Source organism: Anas acuta, chromosome 1 (genome assembly GCF_963932015.1).
Source record: "Anas acuta chromosome 1, bAnaAcu1.1, whole genome shotgun sequence".
Classification (NCBI taxonomy): Eukaryota; Metazoa; Chordata; class Aves; order Anseriformes; family Anatidae; genus Anas; species Anas acuta.
Genome location: NC_088979.1, coordinates 95,242,281 through 95,263,069, shown reverse-complemented (window position 1 = coordinate 95,263,069; position 20,789 = coordinate 95,242,281). Strand labels below are relative to the sequence as shown.

The 20,789-nt window shown below is 34.8% G+C and overlaps 1 protein-coding gene across 9 annotated transcripts in view; it reads left to right on the top strand.

The window, feature by feature from the left end:
- The window catches only part of ITSN1 (intersectin 1), a 123,324-nt gene that overhangs the window by 57,096 nt on the left and 45,439 nt on the right, over positions 1-20,789 (top strand). For 8 of the 9 annotated variants that reach the window (XM_068688832.1, XM_068688825.1, XM_068688789.1 and 5 more), the window contains 5 exons: positions 560-647; positions 826-965; positions 10,785-10,906; positions 13,981-14,210; positions 15,518-15,639. In XM_068688832.1, the coding sequence (XP_068544933.1) occupies positions 560-647; positions 826-965; positions 10,785-10,906; positions 13,981-14,210; positions 15,518-15,639 (702 nt within the window). The remainder of the gene's footprint in view (positions 1-559; positions 648-825; positions 966-10,784; positions 10,907-13,980; positions 14,211-15,517; positions 15,640-20,789) is intronic. The other variant, XM_068688815.1, reaches the window with a different exon arrangement.

Below are 20,789 nucleotides of genomic sequence, written 5' to 3'. Positions count from 1 at the left end.
GGAATCACATGTTCTCATCTATCAGAGTTTGTGTCACGTTGTTTTTGGCCATAATGTATTCCTTTAAAGTGAGAACTTTTTCTTTTCTTTTCTTTAAATAAACTGAAAATATTTGTGTTTTATTCGTATCAAAGTTGATGTTTATTTATTAAAGTGAGAAATAAACTGTTAATAAGTGCTTGTTTTAGCATATCCTGAAATCTATGTTTGTCTTTTTATGTCCTGAATTTCAATTAATTCCAAGCCAATTTGCATATTTAATGGGAATCGGTTCTCAACTATGCAGCTTAAATTTGATACGCCTACTTTTTTGTACTCGGAAAAAAACACAACACAACAAACACAAAACAAGGCAGGACAAACTGGCAGAGAACTGTTTCTGAGTGGTCGTACCACACAGACAGTGCTTCTATAATAGCAATAATAAATGGTTTACTCTGTGGAAAAGTAAAGAGTTATTTCAGAAGAAATGAAAATGAGAGGTCTTATGGCTAAGGTCGTCGCTCACCTTTTCTGTCTTTTTCTTGTCTTGTTTTCTCTCTCCTTGTCCTCTACTCAGGAATCTCAGCAGATGCTTGGAAGATTGATTCCAGAAAAGCAATTGCTTAATGATCAACTGAAGCAAGTTCAACAGAACAGTTTGCATAGTAGGTGTATTTTTTTGTGTATGTATACATTAGTTAGTAAAAGCCACGATGTTGCAATGCACAGCGTACTTTGTAATATTTTGGTATGTTTCAAGATGTGTTTTGAAAACTGTTGCTTTCTGTGACATAAAATTCTCCGTGTAAGAAAATATTTATTTCACAATATGTTTAAAAACAGGAGATTCTCTTCTTACTATCAAAAGAGCCTTAGAAGCCAAGGAGCTAGCCCGTCAACAGCTTCGAGACCAGCTAGATGAAGTAGAAAAAGAAACCAGATCTAAACTTCAGGAAATTGATATATTCAATAATCAACTCAAGGTAACCCTAAACTTTTTTGATGCTTACTTCTGAATGTTCAATTAATCATTTTCTGACTTGATTATGGAGAAATATATTGAACTGAAATGATTGATTTAGAATGTCAGTGTTGACAACATTCTGAAATCTATCATTTGTATTTCTAAAGAAAATACTACTGAGCATTCAAAGAGTTTGAATCAACTTAATCTTCAGAATTTACTTAAGAATATATTTGAGGTCTGATTCCAGATCTATTATTACAAGTATTAAATTGCCAGTTTATGCCCTTTTGCATCAAAGAAGTGCAAGACTATATATAGTAGGTCATCAAATCTGCTGGAATCAGTACTTCAAATCTTACAGTGACTTAAGACTTCCTACTGACACACAGAGTTTTTTATCTGCTGTTCATAAGCTCATGGCTGTTCCTGAATGTAGCTGTCTGTTGTTTGTGGTTTCATGCTTTATTGATCAGTCTTTTGTTGAAACTGTGTGCTTTTGTTTATTTCTGCACAAGGAAATTACAGAAATTGCAAAAGTCAGTAGAGGAAGTGTTATTTAGAGAAGTTATAAGTCAGTCTGCAGTTACGACCTTTTAATAGTGTTCTTTTTTTTTATTTTTTGTAATAAAATATTCTAACGTCTAAGTACTTTATCTGCTAATTTAACTGATGGTTTCTTGTGAAAACTGACTAGTAAAATACTCAATTTCCTGCAAGATATAAAAAGTTGTGCTACAGGTATTTAGAAGGAAAAGCACAATGATCTGTAGTCCTTTTGAAATTAGATCAGCTATGACTACATCATGTGCTTTAGAAAGGAAGGTGTATTGGAAGTTAAGCAACAAATACCTGCTTTCAATACTAAAATTACTAATAACTATAAGAAAAATAAAAAGCTGTAGACCATACCAATAGCAGGGAAGGAAGCAGAAAGGGGATAATCTCCGGAGAGTCATACCAAACATAAACCCAAACTAAATATTCAATTAACTTTAAAAGGAAACAGAACAGTTTACCTTATTTGCATTTCCTCTGTCTCTCTGGGTACATTATAACATGCTGTGCTTTTTGTGTGTGTTTTTCTTTTTAACGGAGTCCTTTTGAACCAATTTGAAGATCAAAGAATATTTGTTCTAAAATTAGTGTCAGTACTTGGTTTGTTCATAGGTGACCCAAACAGTTTATAAATGGGCAGAGAGGGGGGTGAATAAGCTTAGTCCCATGACATTAAAAAAAAAAAAGGCTCTTAAATTTATTTTTTAAAATACTGAAGGGCTCAACAAATAACAAGCTAATGATTAAAAACTGAAAATTCACATTAAACAAAGACATTGATTTATCAGAATGTCTGCCATCTGTCTTAGAATACATCATCTAATGGTAAGCTATTTTGCAGCTTAAGGGGAAAATTAATTTCTGTGTTCAAATCTTAGTTACCACTTTATATGCTGAGAATTAGTCACAAGGACAGTTTTTAGGATAACTTCAGCAGCCTTTCTTAAACTGAGGATATCCTGTTCTCGATTTCATAATATGTAGACACAGTGCTTGACAGAAAGACCATTTTGTGATGCCGAATGTTAGTATTCTTGCCTTGCTGCAGTTTTCTGTGTTTGCTTGAAGAGAAGAGTTTAAGAAGCAAAAATGAGGCAGTGGGGCAGTTGTACTAATGAAACCGGAAGGTGGGAACAGAGAGAGTTGTATCTTCTCCGTTTTGTCATTTCACTAGATGTGCAAGATGCATTTTTGAAGGCCTGGATGTCTTTTTTGCTAGGTTTAAATATCTGCAAAGATATGCCTTTTCCTGGGCTTAGCATAGGGTGATTGTGGCAATCCCATTGGAAGAGAAGCTGCTTGGAAGATCCTGTGTGTACAGCAGTATTTGAAAGGCCATTATCCTTGTGGAGGAAGCTCTCAGAACACCTTGCATGTGAGACTTTGTGCACAAAGTTAGTGAAAGATTTCCTGAAACTCTTAGTTTTGTTAGGGTTTCTGTGAAGTGGAAGTTCTGTCCTGAAATGAAGCCAGAACACAGCTATGTCTTAGGTAATAATGGTGCTCAACACAAAGGAGTCTAGGAACTGGAATAATTCTTTTAAACTAAATAGTCAAAAACCTGTGACAATTTTAAGAAGCTGCCATTGGAAAGATGGCTTTTTTTTTTTTTTTTTTCTATTTGGTAATAATTTCCCCAACTAACAGAAGAATGTCTTGTTTAGTAGTAACTGAGCGCATAACAGGTTGATTTGATGCTAAAATATCTTGCAATTTGTATAGTTATCTGTCAACTGTACAGTGCTAACTTTGAAATGTAAATCCTTTTCAAATAATATATCAAAAATTCAACCATATCTGAGGTCTAAATAAAATAAGGGCTTCTTTAACTTCAAAACTAAAGGGAAATATGTACAGATGGGACACACTTAAATATTTATCTTAAAAATGTCTTTCTATTAAATGAATAAAATTTAAACTCCATTTTTAATTAAGGCTGTTCCAAAATTATCTGGTAGTTTTTAATTCATAGGCCTTTTTTATGGTGATCTGCTCTTCCATTGTGCTTTAATATATAACTGAGAGGCACACTGGATGGGGTAGCTGTTAGAACAGCAACACCTGAATTGACGCTGCCTTGGGCAGCTGTTGTTCTCCATCGAGTAATAGAGAATCGCTGGTGCTCACCTAGTTTTCTATAATACAGCTGACTTCTGGCCTAGTAGCAGAATGATGTGGTATTTTTTGTGAATTCCCAGAGTTCCTACTGCTCTCTGAGAACATATGCCAAGCTAACTTACTAGTTTTGATGAAATGCTTGAAGAGACAGTAAAATTGACAGCAACATGGAACCATGACCTTTTGTTATCATTACTGAGATCTATTCCTCATGTTTTGGCTATGAATATCTGTTCTATTATCTTCCATGTGAATACACCACTTAAATTTTGCAACACTACGATTAATTCTTTTGAAACAGATAACACTTGATCCACTGGTATCTGACAGAGAATTACGTTGAGATAGTGCAAGTTAAAGTGAACAGTTTAACTAGTGTCTAGCCTGCCTTTTTGTTGATGTGACTGTAAGGCTTACTTGATGTTCTAAGGTATTTTAGGTTACAGGTCAACTTTTTAACATATCAGATACAGTGGGTTGCACTGCATTTGCCTCCATGTTACAATTCTATGTTCTGCAGTAAGTGAATACACAAAACTGATGTTAAATTACCTCCTATTTGCTTCTTGTCTTAATAGCATATACGAGTGACTAGGGAGATAACTGAAAGTTTGTTTTTTTTGCCTTTTTTTTTTTTCTCAGTGAATCTTCTTTCATCCCTCCAAAGCAACTGATTTAAATTTCTTCCCATTAATCCTTTAGAACTCAAGTACTTCAGTTACTTCTTTTTCAAGTTAACATCTCAAGAGTTTGAAACGTTCATAGAATTGCTTACTTTTCAAAAACTTTCTGGAGCTTGAATTATTATTAATGTTTCAAAGGAAGTAGATCCAGGTATCTCTATTGAATATCTGTAGCTAGAGCCACATGGTTTGAGCTAACTGGTAGTCCTTAGAATTACCTGGCTTCTAGGGTGCCACTGTGGCCACAAAGTCTAAAAGTCTAAAGTCTAAAGCCACAAAATTGACCAAGTGTACTTGTTTGGCAAAGAAATAGGTACCTTAGCCTGGAGCTTGTCAGATATCTTTTAAAATCCTATTTGAGGTATTTTATCAAATAATATAATAGTCTTGTGGGTTGCGATGTATTTGACTACAGAATAAGTGACTGAGTTTGTAAGAAGGTTGAAAATCAGGTCCTTAATTAAGTTCAAGGAGTCTAACTTTTAGTACTCTTTAAAATCCTAGCCTAGAAAGCTAATAACTAAAACTGATACAGGTACTAGTAAAATGTAACTAGACACTTGTTTTTTTCTATATAAAATAATTTTGTAGAATAGAAGGCTTTACATTAGGTTTCCTGTTTGTGTATATATAGCTCTCCTATAATTTACCTTTAAAAATTCTACATTCAGTGTGAATTCACATTTAAATTTTGCAATGGTCAGTCATTACACAGTCAAATAAAACTATTAAAATGGTTCTTAATATAGTTTTATGAAATAACCAAGCAGTTATTTCATACAGCATTGAAGAATCATGTATTTGGAGCTTATCTGAGTTACTGCACAGGAGAAAACAACTAAATGAATGTCTCTGAAATATGTTAACCTTGCTGAGAAGCTGTTCTCAGTGCCTGGAAAAAGTGGTGAACGGCTAGAATCAAGGTCTTAAAAATGTCTTACATTTTGTGTCATGTTCCAGTTGTTGTCAGTCCCTGTCTAGTCAGTGTGCACTGGACAAGTCTTGCATATGAATGCCTGTTTACATTTGAGCATTTCTTTCTTCCAGTCAGTGGCAATGGAAGATGCAATGCTGCAGTGCCTGGCAGTTCTCCTGGGCTGCGTCAACTACTTAGACTCCTTTCTAAAGGTCTCCATGCCATACTCAGGCAGTACACAACTATCTCAATCTGAGTGATGAACCTCCTCCAGTTATGTGCTTCACTTTACCAGATTTGTTTACAGATGAGTGTGCAGTGTTTAACTAAGTTAGTATTTAATAAAAGGTGCTAGCACTAAAGCATAACCAAAGAGAAGAGTTTTTGTAATCTTATTTATCTAATCCTTGGTGTTTAAATGAGGAGTGTGCCTTGATTTAGAACCTGGGCAAGGTACTAGTTAGTTATTTTTGTCTTTTGCATATCTTGACACTTCAAGATTTTAAATTAATTGCCTATTTTGGTCATCATCAGAATTTTAAAATGTAAATGACAAAAACATTAATCTTAAGCATTCCTACACAACGCTGTAATTTGTGATTCCAGGTACGAGGGAGATGGCAATACATTCCCTTTATGAAATCCCCCATAACTATGATATGGGGCTAAAGGAGGAACTCTCTCTGTCCAGGACAGAAGAGGTGCTTTGGGATCTGGGGAATTGGGTAGAAAAGTATTGCTGTGGGAAAGCCTCAGTGAGCACAGAACTGTAGGGTTCTTTCCTCTGGGATCAAATGCTCTGGTTTGTCTCAAGAGAAGATTTGATGGAAACCTTGTGCTGTAATCCTTGAAGAGTGTTCTAAGCTGTCCTGTCTTTCTGTCAGAGGGCAAAATTTGGGCTTAAACTATTAAATTTTTGAAGTTAAGGTTTTCATATCAATATGACTTGTCTGTATATAGTGAATATTACTCTGCTGTATGAAATTCATATTTTAACTCGTATTCAATATTATGTGGGTACCTAAATGTGGTTATTGTAACATCTCAAAATTATTTTTATACTTGTTAGTCTGTTTGTGAATTAAGAGGAAAGGTAACAATTTCTCCCTGTTTTTAGGCTAAGACATTCTTTGTCCTGCACACCAGAAACAAGCAAAGCGTTCTTATGTCTTCAGAGTTACTATACACGATTTGTACAACTTCTAAGTTGCTTGTGTGTGTAAAGGATGAGCGTAGGACTGTGCTGAATATTCAGCTGGCAAATGTTTTGTTCTGTTGACTGTTGAAGTGTTACTATAATTCTGTTCAGTTGGTGTCCTGCAGCACGGTGGGAGATAGTGATTCTTTCTTCCCCCATCCTCCCACTGGTACTTGGCAAAGCAACAGAGCATCTATAAGCTGCATGAGATACCAATCAAATCTGTTTTTCTTCCTACTTCATGCAAAGAAGGATATTTTTTGCATTTTTACCTCCAAAATACTCCATCTAGTGCTAGGTGTGTAAGCTAGGTTGGATTTTCCTAACTGTTACTGGTATGTCATGCAGAAAATCTCTGCACAAAATACTGAACTAGCATACTGGCTTAACTGGGAAGGAATAATGTGTAAAAAAGTCTGTGGAAAACTGTATAAAATACTGAACTAATATATTGGCTGAGCTGAAAGGGAATAATGTGTTAAAATGTCTACAGGAAACTTTATAAAACTGTCACCTGAGATCCTAACTTAGCTGAGCATACATATAAAATGACAAAAAAAGGAAAAATAAAATTAATTATTTGGACTGAAGTTAATGATCTTGCTGGATGTACTCAATATGAGAAATTATTTGCTTCAGACAGCCATGGAGACATGGCTTATAGCTAGAACCTTCTCAGTTTCCTATTTGGCACTAGAAGTAGTATATATTGTATGTTCAGTAGTGAGATAAACTTGTCTAAGCTATAATTAAAATATAAAGTTCAGGCTAGCCTTGCAGTTAGACACCTAGTGGAAGTAAATAGTGTTTGGTGTGTACTAGGCACTGCTTTGGTCTTGCAAATTCTTGCGTGTTTTTATGTATTTGAGATTTGAGGATGCTTTTCTGAATGGGGGAAAATACCAGTTGTTTTTGAATTAGAGGATTTGAATTCCTCCTGCTTCTGCGATCATAGGTGAACCAAATCATTCTTTTTAGCGTACAAATTTCTTGTTAAAAAGTAAACCAAGCTGATGTTTTTTCACCTGGGTTATCACAGATTTTGTGTTTTGTTTTCGTTTAGCTAAGATAGCCTTCATACCCTTGAAGAATGTTAGTTCCTCGTTCTTTGCTGTTATCTTTGTGATAACTCCTCTTTAATTGCTCATGCAGCAGAGTTTGAGAAAAAGATGCAAAGGGGAAGAAAAAGCAAACCTAGAAAGTACTCTTGTCTAAATAACTTTTGCAAGTAATAGTAGGTTGTCTTCAGTGTTGCTTTATTAGAAATACATGACTACCTCAGGTCTCTCTGATCTCCTCAAGCAGACTTTTCCTTTGTCTCATCAGCCAAGACTCAGAATCACAGAATCACAGAATTTCTGGGTTGGAAGAGACCTCAAGATCATTGAGTCCAACCTCTGACCTAACACTAACAGTCCCCACTAAACCATATCCCTAAGCTCTACATCTAAATGTCTTTTAAAGACCTCCAGGGATGATGACCCAACCACTTCCCTGGGCAGCCCCTTCCGATACCTAACAACCCTTTCGGTAAAGAAGTTCTTCCTAACATCCAACCTAAAACTCCCCTGGCGCAACTTAAGCCCATTCCCCCTCGTCCTGTCACCAGGCACGTGGGAGAACAGGCCAACCCCCACCTCACTACAGCCTCCTTTAAGGTATCTGTAGAGAGTGATAAGGTCGCCCCTGAGCCTCCTTTTCTCCAGGCTGAACAAGCCCAGCTCCCTCAGCCGCTCCTCGTAGGACTTGTTCTCCAGGCCCCTCATCAGGTTGGGCACCCTTCTCTGGAAAATAAGCTTGAGCTTCTTGGCATACGCTTAAGGGACAGCAGGGGAATGGAAGTGAAGGAAAACAAGAGCAAGGAGAACACCACAGGATTTCTAGACTGAAGGCTGTGCTAAAGTTGAACTAAATGTAGGAGTCAGCAACCTGTGCTTTGGGTAGCAGTCTTCTTATCCAGAAAGAGAAAAAGCTAGTTAAAATCATGAATACCACTCAGGATACTTGATACTTCACAGCGATAGTATTTTGAGCTCCAAGAGCTTTGTAGAGACTTTGTTTTGCACGTGTGGAGACTTCTGTAATCTACAGAAATTCATAATACCCTTGAAAGTTGTTTTCCACATGGCAAACTGGGCCATTTTCTAACCTATATCCTTTCAGATAAATGCTTGCAAATCACTGAACTGCTAGTGTATTTATGGTTGTATAGTTGTCCTTTGCACTTGTACATATTTTTTATATAAATGAGGGTTTGAATGATCATACAAAGACGATGGTGACTATGATTCCTTCAGAGAAATTAATTGGAACCAAGGGTCAAATCCTTTGTACCTCAATATATTACAAGTGTAACAATATTAAAGAAGCTGAGTTAATAACATACAGTTATTGGAAAAGACTTCTTACTATAGTTAACATTACAGAAAAGTCTGGTGCAGGCCACATGTAGCTCCAGCAGCAGTTGTCCAACTGTGTGTTCACTGAAATATCCTAATCCCTTTATTTGCTCATTGTTCTTCATGGGCCAGCTACTAAGAAACCATTATGTTGAATATTGCTAATGCTTTTCCATTTTAGTATCCCTTTTCCTTAGTCCAAAATAAGGCTATGCATGAATATTTATAACCATGGGCATTCAGGGTTTAAAAATTTTCCCAAAGGCACTATCCTGCCTGAATAATTCTGGTGATTTCACAGGAGTAGTTTATTTTATATTCTGTAATATCTATTCTAGATCTTAACTATCTGCTAAGCTTTCATATGACTATGGAAAATAATGACGATCATGAAATATAGTATTGCCCAAATTATCTCCATATTTCATTGAGTTTCATGGCCTTAGCAGAGTTTATATTAAACTTGTATAGGAACTGATTATCTCTTTAATGATGCTGAACTCAGTTTTCACTGAATTTAAAATTGAGGATCATTAAGAAAATGTGACTCAGGACTAGGACACTAAATGCAACTTAACTTTTTAAAACTTTCATTCATATATCAGAAATGTTTTAATACCTTGCAAAGGTCAAGTGCTACTCCTCTTAACAATGTAGTTTTAACTTCATCTTAATATTTGATGTTGCACAGTGCAGTCTTTAAGCACTAATTCATGTATTAATTTCACTGACAGAAATTTTTAGATACATTATAAATTTAATCTGTAAATAAACAAATATTAACTTTCAACTTGCATGAAAGCTAAGAAGTTACTAATAATTTTGTGCAATTATTTTGAAATTAACTCACTTTTCTGATTTGGGCCCTTTGAATCACATGATATTTATTTATTCTCTTATGCAATTTTATATGTTTTGGTCAATGTCTGAGGATAGTTGCATGAGGTCTTCATTTGGCTAATCTGTAGATTATGAATTTCTGAAAAACTATCACAGTACTTTCAAGATTACTTATTTCGGTGCCTGAGTAAATTAAGATAAAGCTTTTAAGGACACAAGAACTAAACAAACCTGTTCAATGTGAGTCATATTTCAATAAAAGCAGACATTACTAAGATACAGATTTAGAAACAATTTCCTGTTATAAACTTTTTCTGCATATTTTGTGTGTACTATTCTTTTTCAATGTGGACTATTTTCAATGAAAATGTTTCTTTTATTCCTTATAATACTGAGGAGTTTAGACTCAAAATAGAAAAAAATCTAGACTCTAGATTACACAAAGAGATGCAAGATCTAACTGGTATTTCTGTTAGTAGTAGATGTTCATGCAGAAAATAAGTCTTGAGAAAATATGATGTTTTTGTTATTATTTGTATTATAAACGTTTCAAGCACTGTCTTTATAATTAACCAAAGGAAAACTGACTTGTATATGGATGAATACTCTCTGTACCACAGTTTCATCCCAAAGCTGTTGCTTAAGGAATTCTATCTCCTGGACATAAAACAATCCCGAAGCTTCTTTAGTAAATCACCCTTAATTTCAATATAAAACCAAATAATTGAAGCAGTAGCTATTATGAGCAGTTCATAGGCCAGATTTTTGTATGAAATTTAATAAAATCAACAAATCAGCAAATGAAATAAAACATAATTGACTGTTCAGGTGCAACTTTGTCAAAGTTTTGTCAGCTTTTTAGAGTTCCACTTTAAAAAAGGCTTACTTGTTTCTTAACTCTTTAACATCTAAGCTAATAAGGTTAAAATTTAGGAAAACGTGAATGTTTTCCTTACAATCCTTTGAAATCTACCTTAAATGCCTGCCAATGCATTTGGCTATACTGAAAGTTTGAAGAGATATCCAACCATTTGCAATTTTTGTTGCTTCACAATGAAAATGTTACGGGGCCATTAATTCTGATTCACATACTGTATGGTTACACATATTTTACTTTTTTGTCTAGGAGCTGAGAGAAATACATAACAAACAGCAACTACAGAAGCAAAAGAACTTGGAAGCTGAGAGGTTGAAACAGAAGGAACAAGAAAGGAAGACAGAACTAGAAAAGCAAAAAGAGGCTCAAAGGTAACAAAATGCTCTAGTTTATGCCCTTCCTGTGGAGATACTGGAGTGCAAAGCATTTTGCAAAAAAAGTCAAATAAGCTTTGTATTTCCAGGAACATAATCTGATCCTAAATAATATGTTACTAAGTGTCAAGAATATCTAAGACCTAGAACAAGTTTTGGTTCAGTGCAAATAACTTCTTTAGAAATGAAGGTTTTTTTTTTATCCTTGAATGAAAAGTGTGTTGTGGAGATGAGCTTCTACATCTGTCTGTGACTCTTAACTGTCAATGACACATACAGATTTCAGCAGCATTACTTAAAAGGTGTAGTGTACTTCTACATTTAGAGATAGAGCTAATGGTTTTTACCATACACCTTGGAAATAACTTTTTAAATGTATTTATAATATATTTATGGAAAATAAATGGCATAAAATCTAGCAAGCAGTTCTATTCTAACATAATTTATTTGTAGCTTCTTGATTAAATTTTTAGCAGTTTAGGGGTTTTTATGCTGTCAATCTGGATAAACACTGGTCAAGAATGAACACAAAGGCCTGGGAACAAGGGATCTTAAATTATTGGTTTTCATAGTACATAGATTGTGATCTAAAGCAACTTCGTTGTCCGTGTTATTTCTTTGTGAGTCAAGTTAATTTTATATTTCAGGCAAACCAAAACAAGGTCTCAGTGAAAACCTCGTCTTCAAACAGAAATCTTACACATAGAAAGTAGCTAAGTTAGGGTAGTTCTTTAATTACTTGCATAGAGCCGGTGCCTTTAAGAATCTGAGGTATTGACTTCAGAAAAAGCAAACTTTCTAAGAAAACAAGAAATCAGTCCCCTACCCCTGAGGTATGTTTTCATCTGCTCTTCTCAATCCAGCAGCTAGAACAAACTTGGTTTATATCTGTGGGAAGAATTAATTACTCTACTAGAAACAAAATCAAAAATTAATTTTCTAAAGCCCATCTGACTAAACTCACCATGTAAGACACCACTGAAGTTAAAAAAAAAAAAAAAAAAAAAAGAGTGCTTTGTGTCTGTATATGATGCAGATGCAGCCTCAGTGTTGCAACAAAACTGCTGAGTAATTGGCTCTGAATACTTTACAAATGAACATGCCAAGGACAAGTTCAGTGATTGAAAGAGGAGGTTGACAGAACAGTGAATTTATTAAGTTTTTAGATGACTTTACACTGAAGGCAGAAATGTATAGCAGTAGTTTGTAGAGGAGTAAGTAATATCATCACTGGTGTCTTAACCTGTACTCATGGTATACTGATGTGAAATACTGAGATTGTGTCAGCAGTTTTGTTTTGAACCAAGGATGGTTTTTTTAGCTTCTAAGTTAGTAGTTGTCATATTACACAGGTACTGAGTACCTTGGGATCTCTCTAAAAATGTTTTTGTCAACTCAAAACTTAAAACGACAGAAGATGATATTTGCCCTCTGGTGCCAACCTATCTTTTGGAAAGTGAATTTCTACCCTTAAGTGTTTTGGCCAGGAATTCTTGGCACTCTTGGACGAAATATGTGCTATAAGGTAGGCCAAGTCTGTAGTGGAACAGGCCACAGTACACATCAAATCACCCTGTGTGTCTGTTACAACCCTTTAGAGTTATCTTTACCAGTACAAATTGTTTCTATGAGACAATACTTACCCATTTTTTTCATGTCCTCTGTCAGTGGGTGGAAAGGACTTGTTGGCTTTCACAGGTAGGAACGTCAAATTTTCTGAGTAGTTCTGTAAGAGTACTGCATGAAGCTGGTGGATACTTTTTTAATCCTTGCCCCAAAACAGAAAGATCAGGTCTGCCATATTTTCTGATTGCCACTTTTTTCTGATTTGGATATTTTGTGTCTTACCTAGAGATGCATGTAGCTTTGAGAAAATAAGTAGAACCAATTTGTTTGAACACTATTCCTGACTTTTTCCTGCATTTTAAAGCTAAAATGGGTGTTGAACAACAGAAATGGAAGAGTATAATTTGCTGCCTGTTGTGTTTCAGAGAAAACTATAGAAGAATAAATTAGTGAAAACATCTGGTGATAGTTGTAGCTGATATCTACAGTTCTAGATTAACTAAAAGGAATTGTGAGGCAAATGAAAATAGTAACTCGTAGTGGTGATATAATGGGATGCTCAGATTGCTCGGGAAGAGATTATGAAAAGCAGCCTTACAGGGTCGTGAAGGGCTTATTTATGGGTTCAATTTTTTTTTTTCTATGTATGGTTCATTACGTAAAACAGTTGCATTAGATTTGTAAATCCCATGGAAAAGTATAAAAAGAGAATACACAAATATTGTTGAATCCCCAAGTTGAGACTGATATTGCTAAATTGAAGATCTGGGACTGAAAGTGTAAAGATACTGGATTGTATAAAGCTTATAATTTTCAGAGCACTGTAAGCTCAGTAAGAGACTGTTACAAAACACGTATGTAAAGTTTCATACGGTAATTAGAAAAACATAGTTAAACAGATTTATTTTCATGTCATTAAAGATGAGAAGAAATCACAGTCTTGATAAAGAAGCAGTTAAACTGTTACAATTCAGTCAGTAAGAACACTTAAGCATTTAAAAATCTCTGAAGAACTCTTGATGAGAAGAAATTGTGTTAAATGTTTTTTCCCTTCTTACATTCAGCTCCAAACCACAAGTATTTAATTTCTCACTGTATGCTGAGGCCTTTTCAAGTGTTCTGTGGAATTGTGTTGTAAAGGCATAGACTTCACATGTGAGTTAAAATAAAAAGTGATATTAAAGTTCATTTTTAGATGCAAAGACAAAACAGTTTAAAGCAATAGAGTCGTACAGTTAGTAGCAGGTTACACAAATTATTGTCCTCTCGCTGTCTGAGTCACAGCTCTTTCTTTATGAATACATACAGTCTTTGCCATCTAGGAGCCACTGTGTAAGAAAATGTTGTGGAGTGGTTGATAACTCAAAAAATAAAATTACCAGATCTGGTATTGTAGATTGTAGATCTATTTTGTAGATTACGCACAAGGACAAGTAACTTGTATGGTCTTTTGTTTGACTGACTTAAAAAAAAAACAAAACAAAACACTTTTACTTGTCCAACAGACGAATCCAGGAGCGGGATAAACAACGGCTTGATCGAGTGCAACAAGAAGAAGAACTCCAGTGGCAAAAAAAAAATCAGGAAGATGAGAAGCAAAAAAGGGAAGAAATAACCAAGAAGAAAGAAAGCGAGGATAAGGGGAAACAGGAAATCCAAGAGAAACTGAGTAAGCTTTCCCAACCACATCAAGAACCAGTCAAGCCAGCCGTCCAGGCTCCTTGGTCAAATGCAGGTAGAGGAAGAAATCAAGAAATGCCGTTGCACACGCCTTTTGAAGAACCATATGTTTCACAATTGAATTGTTCATTTTATTGAAATAAATCATGAGTGGTTTGAGCTCTAAACTCCAAAAGGTTGTTCTCTTCTAGGCTTCAGTATTCTTCCTAAAAGTATGGTGTTCAGCAGACAGAATAAAACACAAGTCAATGAGACTCGAAGTGTGCAAACTGAAGGAAGAATCTTAGATAAAAAATGGTCTAAGATGTTGACGTAAGGTGTCAAAAATTACTGCTGCACATCTCATTACAAACTTTAAGAAATCTGGATTTTTTATCGTATCAATGTGTCACTTAGCTATCCTTCTTCCTCTTCCCCTTTGACATGCATGTTGCTCACTGAACAAATGACCTGAAGTCTACGATATAATCTTCTTTCTTCTGTTATGCACGTAATCACTTTCAGTTGGGAGCTTTTTCTCTGCATTATAACCTGATTTTTGCCCATATTTGGAATCATGGTACTCTCTTAAGTGGTTTTGATAAATATACATGAAAATTGATCGGTAATGTAGTATTTGTCTAAATACTTGATCAAAGGACTGCATAAAAGGGAAATTACCTTCTATCTTTTAGGACTAATCTAGAGTTAATCAATTATATATTCTTGTTAGGTATTATTTGGGCAGAATAGCTGAGGGCAGTTCTGTGACAGAATACACAAATAGGAACTGCATTATATGAAAGAAGTGTAGCTTATCTTTTTTTTTTCTCTATTCTTCTTTTCACTAGTAATGCATCTTTAATACGAGCATGTGATTTTTAAAACACCATCTGTAAGTGACCTCTTTTCAGCTAATCCGTGTGTGTTAGGACATTCTGAAACATCTTTTTTCAAAGTATGGTCAGGCTGCAATTGAGGCTGCTGCATAAGCAGGCTCTAAAACTATTTGGCATACCACTGATACATGCAAGAACATCACAGTTTGAATTGAATCTATGGCTTACTGCTCAGATATAATCTACAAAATCAGTGATGCATTTGAGAAGTCATGTATGTTGCATCGTAAGTGCATGATTCTTTCTACAAATAGTCGTGTACATCATGTTAAAATGTAGTAATATTATACATATTAAGATGAGAAAATAGTAAGCAATCATTTAAAAACACGCTTTTTCCTATTTCCCCTTGTGTAAAAGGATAACATACTTTCTACAGACAATGTAAGGTTTGTTACTTTATGGTATCCACTTTTGCCTCATTTTTCAAGTCTATAAAAATAATGCCTTTTTTTTTTGTATCTGTGTTTTTTTCTTTGCTCAGAAAAAGCTCCTCTAACAATTTCTGCTCAGGAGGATGTAAAAATAGTGTATTATAGAGCACTGTATCCTTTTGAATCAAGAAGCCACGATGAAATCACTATTCAGCCTGGCGACATAGTCATGGTAAGAATGGATTATGATATTTAAAAAAATAATAAATATATATATATTTTGCATTTGTGTGAGAAGAATTATATGTGGCAGTATTTTATTTTTTTTTTTTTTTTACAAATTTGTGAAAAATATTTCAGTGAATATCAAAATATACAGGATGTGATATTGCAGATTACCTATTACAATAACATATAGCTTCTTAGAATTCACTGTAATGTAAAGTTTAAACATAATCTATGAGTGGATCATATCAGCTGTAATATGCTGAGCTGTGTGTGTTTGAGGTGCAAAATGTTTGAAAACGTTCCTTTACAAAAGTTGTCACTGTGAGAGGTTTTTTGTCCTTCAAGGTACCTAGGGGTTAAAGTTACTTTTATTTTGTATTGAGAGAGTGGCTGCTATGGGTTAAATCAAAAAGTGGCTTTGATAAAAGTATGTTTTTAAGAAATTTACTTTTTTTTTTTTATATAGGAGTAGTACTAGAGCAGTGTTAAAAAAATAATTTTAAAAATTGCCTTTGTTAAGAAAATGTGATGTCCATTGTAATACCAAGTGAAACAATCATACTATGCTACAAGATGGCCATACTTCTGTCAGGATCCCATAAACATTAGCCAAGGCTTTGTAGGGTAGTGTTTTTAGATTTTTTTCTACAACTCTTTTGGTGACAGTTTTTGAGATAATGACCTAATTTAATTGTAGCTTGAAATCATTTCTGTAATTACTCTGTTCTTATTTTTTGCTTTTTATCTACTTAACTCTTTTGTGAGACGCTTTTACATTTATTTTCAAGAAGATATAAAGTAGATGAAATGTCATTTCAGAAAAAAGGGAAACTTCAAAACCTAAACATTTGATTGCAGGTGTGTTGATACAGAAGCATTTCCATTCATTTTTAAAATAGATGATGAGATAATGGAATATGGGCTGCCTATAACTGTTGTGTTAAACTTCATATTCTCTAAAGCTGTCTTCTGCTTTTGGCACAACTATATTTTTAAGTTACAATTCTGTTGTTAATGACTGCAGTATTAATAACTGGCTAGTATGATCTTAGCATGCTCACGTCTATTCATAATGAAAATGCCCGGTGTGGAAATTAAATGCTATTTTGTTCACTGTAGGAAAGTATATTCATTCTAGTGTTCCAAAAATATTTTAAGAGTCATTGCATTTTGACACAGTTCAGTAATAATGGATTTTAGAAAAAAAATTACCCTTTGTAGACTGTCATAAATTGCAATGATATCTATAAAAGAAATGCATCTATTCTAGGGAGATGAGCCCTCATCTCTCATCCTTTTTTGTTGTTGTTGTTGATTCAGCTGTGTCACAATGAGGTATTTGTGACATTAAAATCTGCTTCTGGAAATTAAGTGAATCCTGTGTTAGCAGCAGTACTGAATGACTTGGGAAGAGGTCTGATCCCATTCTGAATAAAATTGCAATGTGCTATTATTCTTCATCAAGAAATAGTATTGATCAGTCAGCTGTTAAATTAGAGAGGATATAGGTACATGGGTCTCCTTGGGCTCTCAGAAAATGCTATATCTCTCTTTCTTGGGAAATAGATTGTAGCCTCGACATATAAGTAAATTTTTTTTTAATTATTTTTTTCAAAAAGTGCTCACTATTAGGTAGACTCACAGGGAAATACCACTTTGCCAAAAATATGTGTTTTTAAGGAGCACTTCACACGTTTTAAATAAAGTCTTTGGTACAACATAAGTTTTTCTATATTTTATTTTGGACTTTATTATAGCTTACTCTAGAAAAGAATATTCTCTAGCTCAGTTTTCTTTATTTAAAACACTTCTAACAATAATTAAACCTGATGACTAATCCTTGTGGGATTTATCCCCTGCTCTGTAGTAATTGCTTAAATGGGCTACTCTTAGAAAATTAATATAAGTAAAACACTTTTGCGAAATGTGTTATAATTCTGCCTTGCTTTAAATCATTGCTTTCCTGATGGAGGTTAAAAGGGAATGGGTAAGTGTGCCATATGACTGTTAGGAAGTCTATGCAATTTATTCATTTTCATAAATACAGATTTTGTTACCATGTAGTTTACTTGTTTTTGAGTTTATGTAGGGTGAAGTAACAAATCAACTCACATTGTCAAAAGTAATTTAAGTACAATGGAGCAGAATTTACTTTTGATAATGGGCATTTGGATTCCTAGACTCTTATCTGTCCTTAAGTGTTTGTCGTGTCATGTGGGTCTACAAGGTTTGAGTCAGTTACGTCTTTTGGAAAATAATGATTTACAAGCTTACATGTTAAAGTGTGTCTGATGTTTCATTTATGACATAAATGGTTCAGCTGACCTCTACAGTTAGGAGTTTACTGTGTGCAACAAGAAAAACTTTGCTTAAAGTAATTGTGTTCTAACATAGGTAACTTCAGTATTTACCCATCTTAACACTATAAAAGGCTTTGCCTGTGCAGGCCTGTGAAATCATGTCCTGTATCATATAGATATACAGGAGATGTTACCCAAACTGTCACTGCTATGAGCAAAGAATCCAGCTGAAGCACACATCCATTGACAGAGCACATGGAAAACAGGCCTAAATCCTGGGTTTAAACAGGACTGCAGAATTCATTATGTCAGAATGACTTGAGGCTTTAATAGGTGTATAGCTTGTAAATAGCATTTGACAACAGTGTAATACACTTTTACACTGTGCATGAATGTTGAGGTCTGTCTTGGTAGGAATGAAGGAGAAGAAGGCTTCATTCTGAAAGAAGTATTTGCAAAAGTGTAGATGGGGAGAGCTTTCTTCTGCTTTACTTTCCAGTACATGTGCTAGCTATCTATAGGACTAATATATGTGAAGTAGTTTAGAGAATGTGTGGGGCGTGGGCTGTATTTTTAAGAAAACACATCTACTTTTTAATTAAAGGATTTTTGCATCTTACCTTGGATTTCTGCTTTCTCTGCTTCTTACCTTTTTACATACTTGAAATAACTTCTACTGTAAGACTGAGGCCTTTCACTATGTAGATTGATTTATAACCCTAACTATAAGTTAACCAAGCTTTTGTCTGGGAACAAAATATATTCTGAGCCAAGAAAGCCATGCCTGGTTCAGGGCTCTGTCTATTCAAGAACTTAAGTTTCTATTATGTGTATGGGTATGTGTATGCGATGTGTGCAATTCTTTTCCTTTGGATAGCTCTCTGACAAAATGGGTCCTGCTGGCATTTGCTGCTGTTAGGCTCCATCTTGGAGTAAGTGAATGGATTCTGTTGTTACTGGCACTCTTTGATATAATGCAGCTTATTTAAATAAACAAGTACAATTCAGTGAAATACAGTTGAATTACGGAGTTTCTGAACTGCAGTGGCTCTGATAGTAGAACATAATTTAAATAGAAAGTTCATAAAAGAAGCTTAAACGAGAAGTCTAAGTCAATATGATAATGGTAGTTTGTTGTCGGTTTTGTTGGCTGTTGATTGTGAAAGTCAGAAGGACTGTTCTTTGTATTGGGTACATAGGCAGCTTTGTTGTCTTAGACCCTGTGTAGGCGTAATCAACATATGGCCTCTGGCGTGCAGAGCTTATATTCAGCATTGTACTAGGAAACCCAGTACTCTCCCAGTAGCGAGACCAAAGGCCTACACATGAAGTAGAATTAAAACGATGATTTGATGGGTAGCTAAACAAAACAGACTATGATACTCTGGTTAGCTTTCATTAAATACTTTTTGGAGAGTATTAGGTTTTCACTTCATATGTGGAATTAATTGCTACTGTAAAGCAGGACTTCTGTTTTTGTGTACATGCACTGCTAGTGATACACAAGCCAGCTCAAAGCGGGGTAGGCCTCTGCAGAGCTGACAGAGATATTGACTGTGCCTAATGCTTCTGTAGCTAGGAATGGTATTGCTGTTACCTCTGGTGTTTGTTGTGTTGAACCACAGGGAACGAGAATTTGTAAGCTGTGGCTCTAAAGGACAGTTAAATAAATGAAAAATACACACGCTGTAATTCAGTGTTTGGGTATACGTTCAAAGTCTAGTTGTATTTTGGAAAAAAATGATCTGCAATAAAAGTCTGTTGTAGAGACTTGGGATGGTGGGTGTAAAAATATAAGGAAATTGGAACAAATTAATTTTTAAAAGGTTCGAAGGAATGTATTTAAAGTTCTAGTACTGTACTACAAAAAGAGATGCAGATTATATTTTATATGAATGACTGAGAGAACATTTTTAATGAATTATAAAGTGAAAATGATCTTTCAAAGTGTCTTTTCATGAGTATATGATGAAAACCTAATTTGACTGAATAAGCATACATTTGAGTATCTTAATAAGGTGTTTTAAGAATTATTTTAACTTAAAACTCTTCTAAGGAGACATTAAATCAGTTGCTTTAAAAATCCCTTTGGTATTTTTTTTGTCTGCTTGTACAAAACATTTTTTTCTGAAAACTCACAGTGGTTTTTGTATTGCTGTGATTTGTTTCAAGGATGGCCATTTTAGAAGGTCATGGTAACAGATTTTCGTCTTTCAGTGCTTATTCCTTTGTATATTAATGATTCTAGTTACTACCTGAAAACTGAGTGAGAGTCCAAACTGCGTGTATATTATTACTGTTTAGATTTTAAACTTTGCATCAGGTGCTGATGCAAACCATTTCTCGCTTGCTCTCCCAAGATTCACCCTCTGCTGTGACCTCCCATCACTCATACTGCTGCTCTAACAATCCTATTCAGTACTGCAGTGGAAATTTTGCTCTGCACTGCAGTAAAACCACATTGAACCGGTCAAGCATGTACTCCATTCATTTCGCTTTGAGTTAATAGGGGCTGAGACAGAAGATGGGTGCAACAAAAAGCAGAAATAATGGATTGTTTTGCACCAAAAGAGGAGTGTGGGATAGAAATTACAATAGTAGGCAGTCAAAGAGTCAAGACATGGAGTAAAGCAAAGCAATCTATCAGCAGCTCAAATGAGTAACCTAGGGACAATCAGAGGCAGAGGCTTTGCTGCTTCAGTTTGAGTCACTTCTCTACAAAACAACGTTCCCACCCTTATCTAAAGCAACTCGTTTACACCATTGCCACAAATACTTCTTTTTTGCCACTGTTCCCCCCACCCCTTTTTTTTTTTGAAACAGCTGATCAGTTTATATTGTTAAAATTAATAGA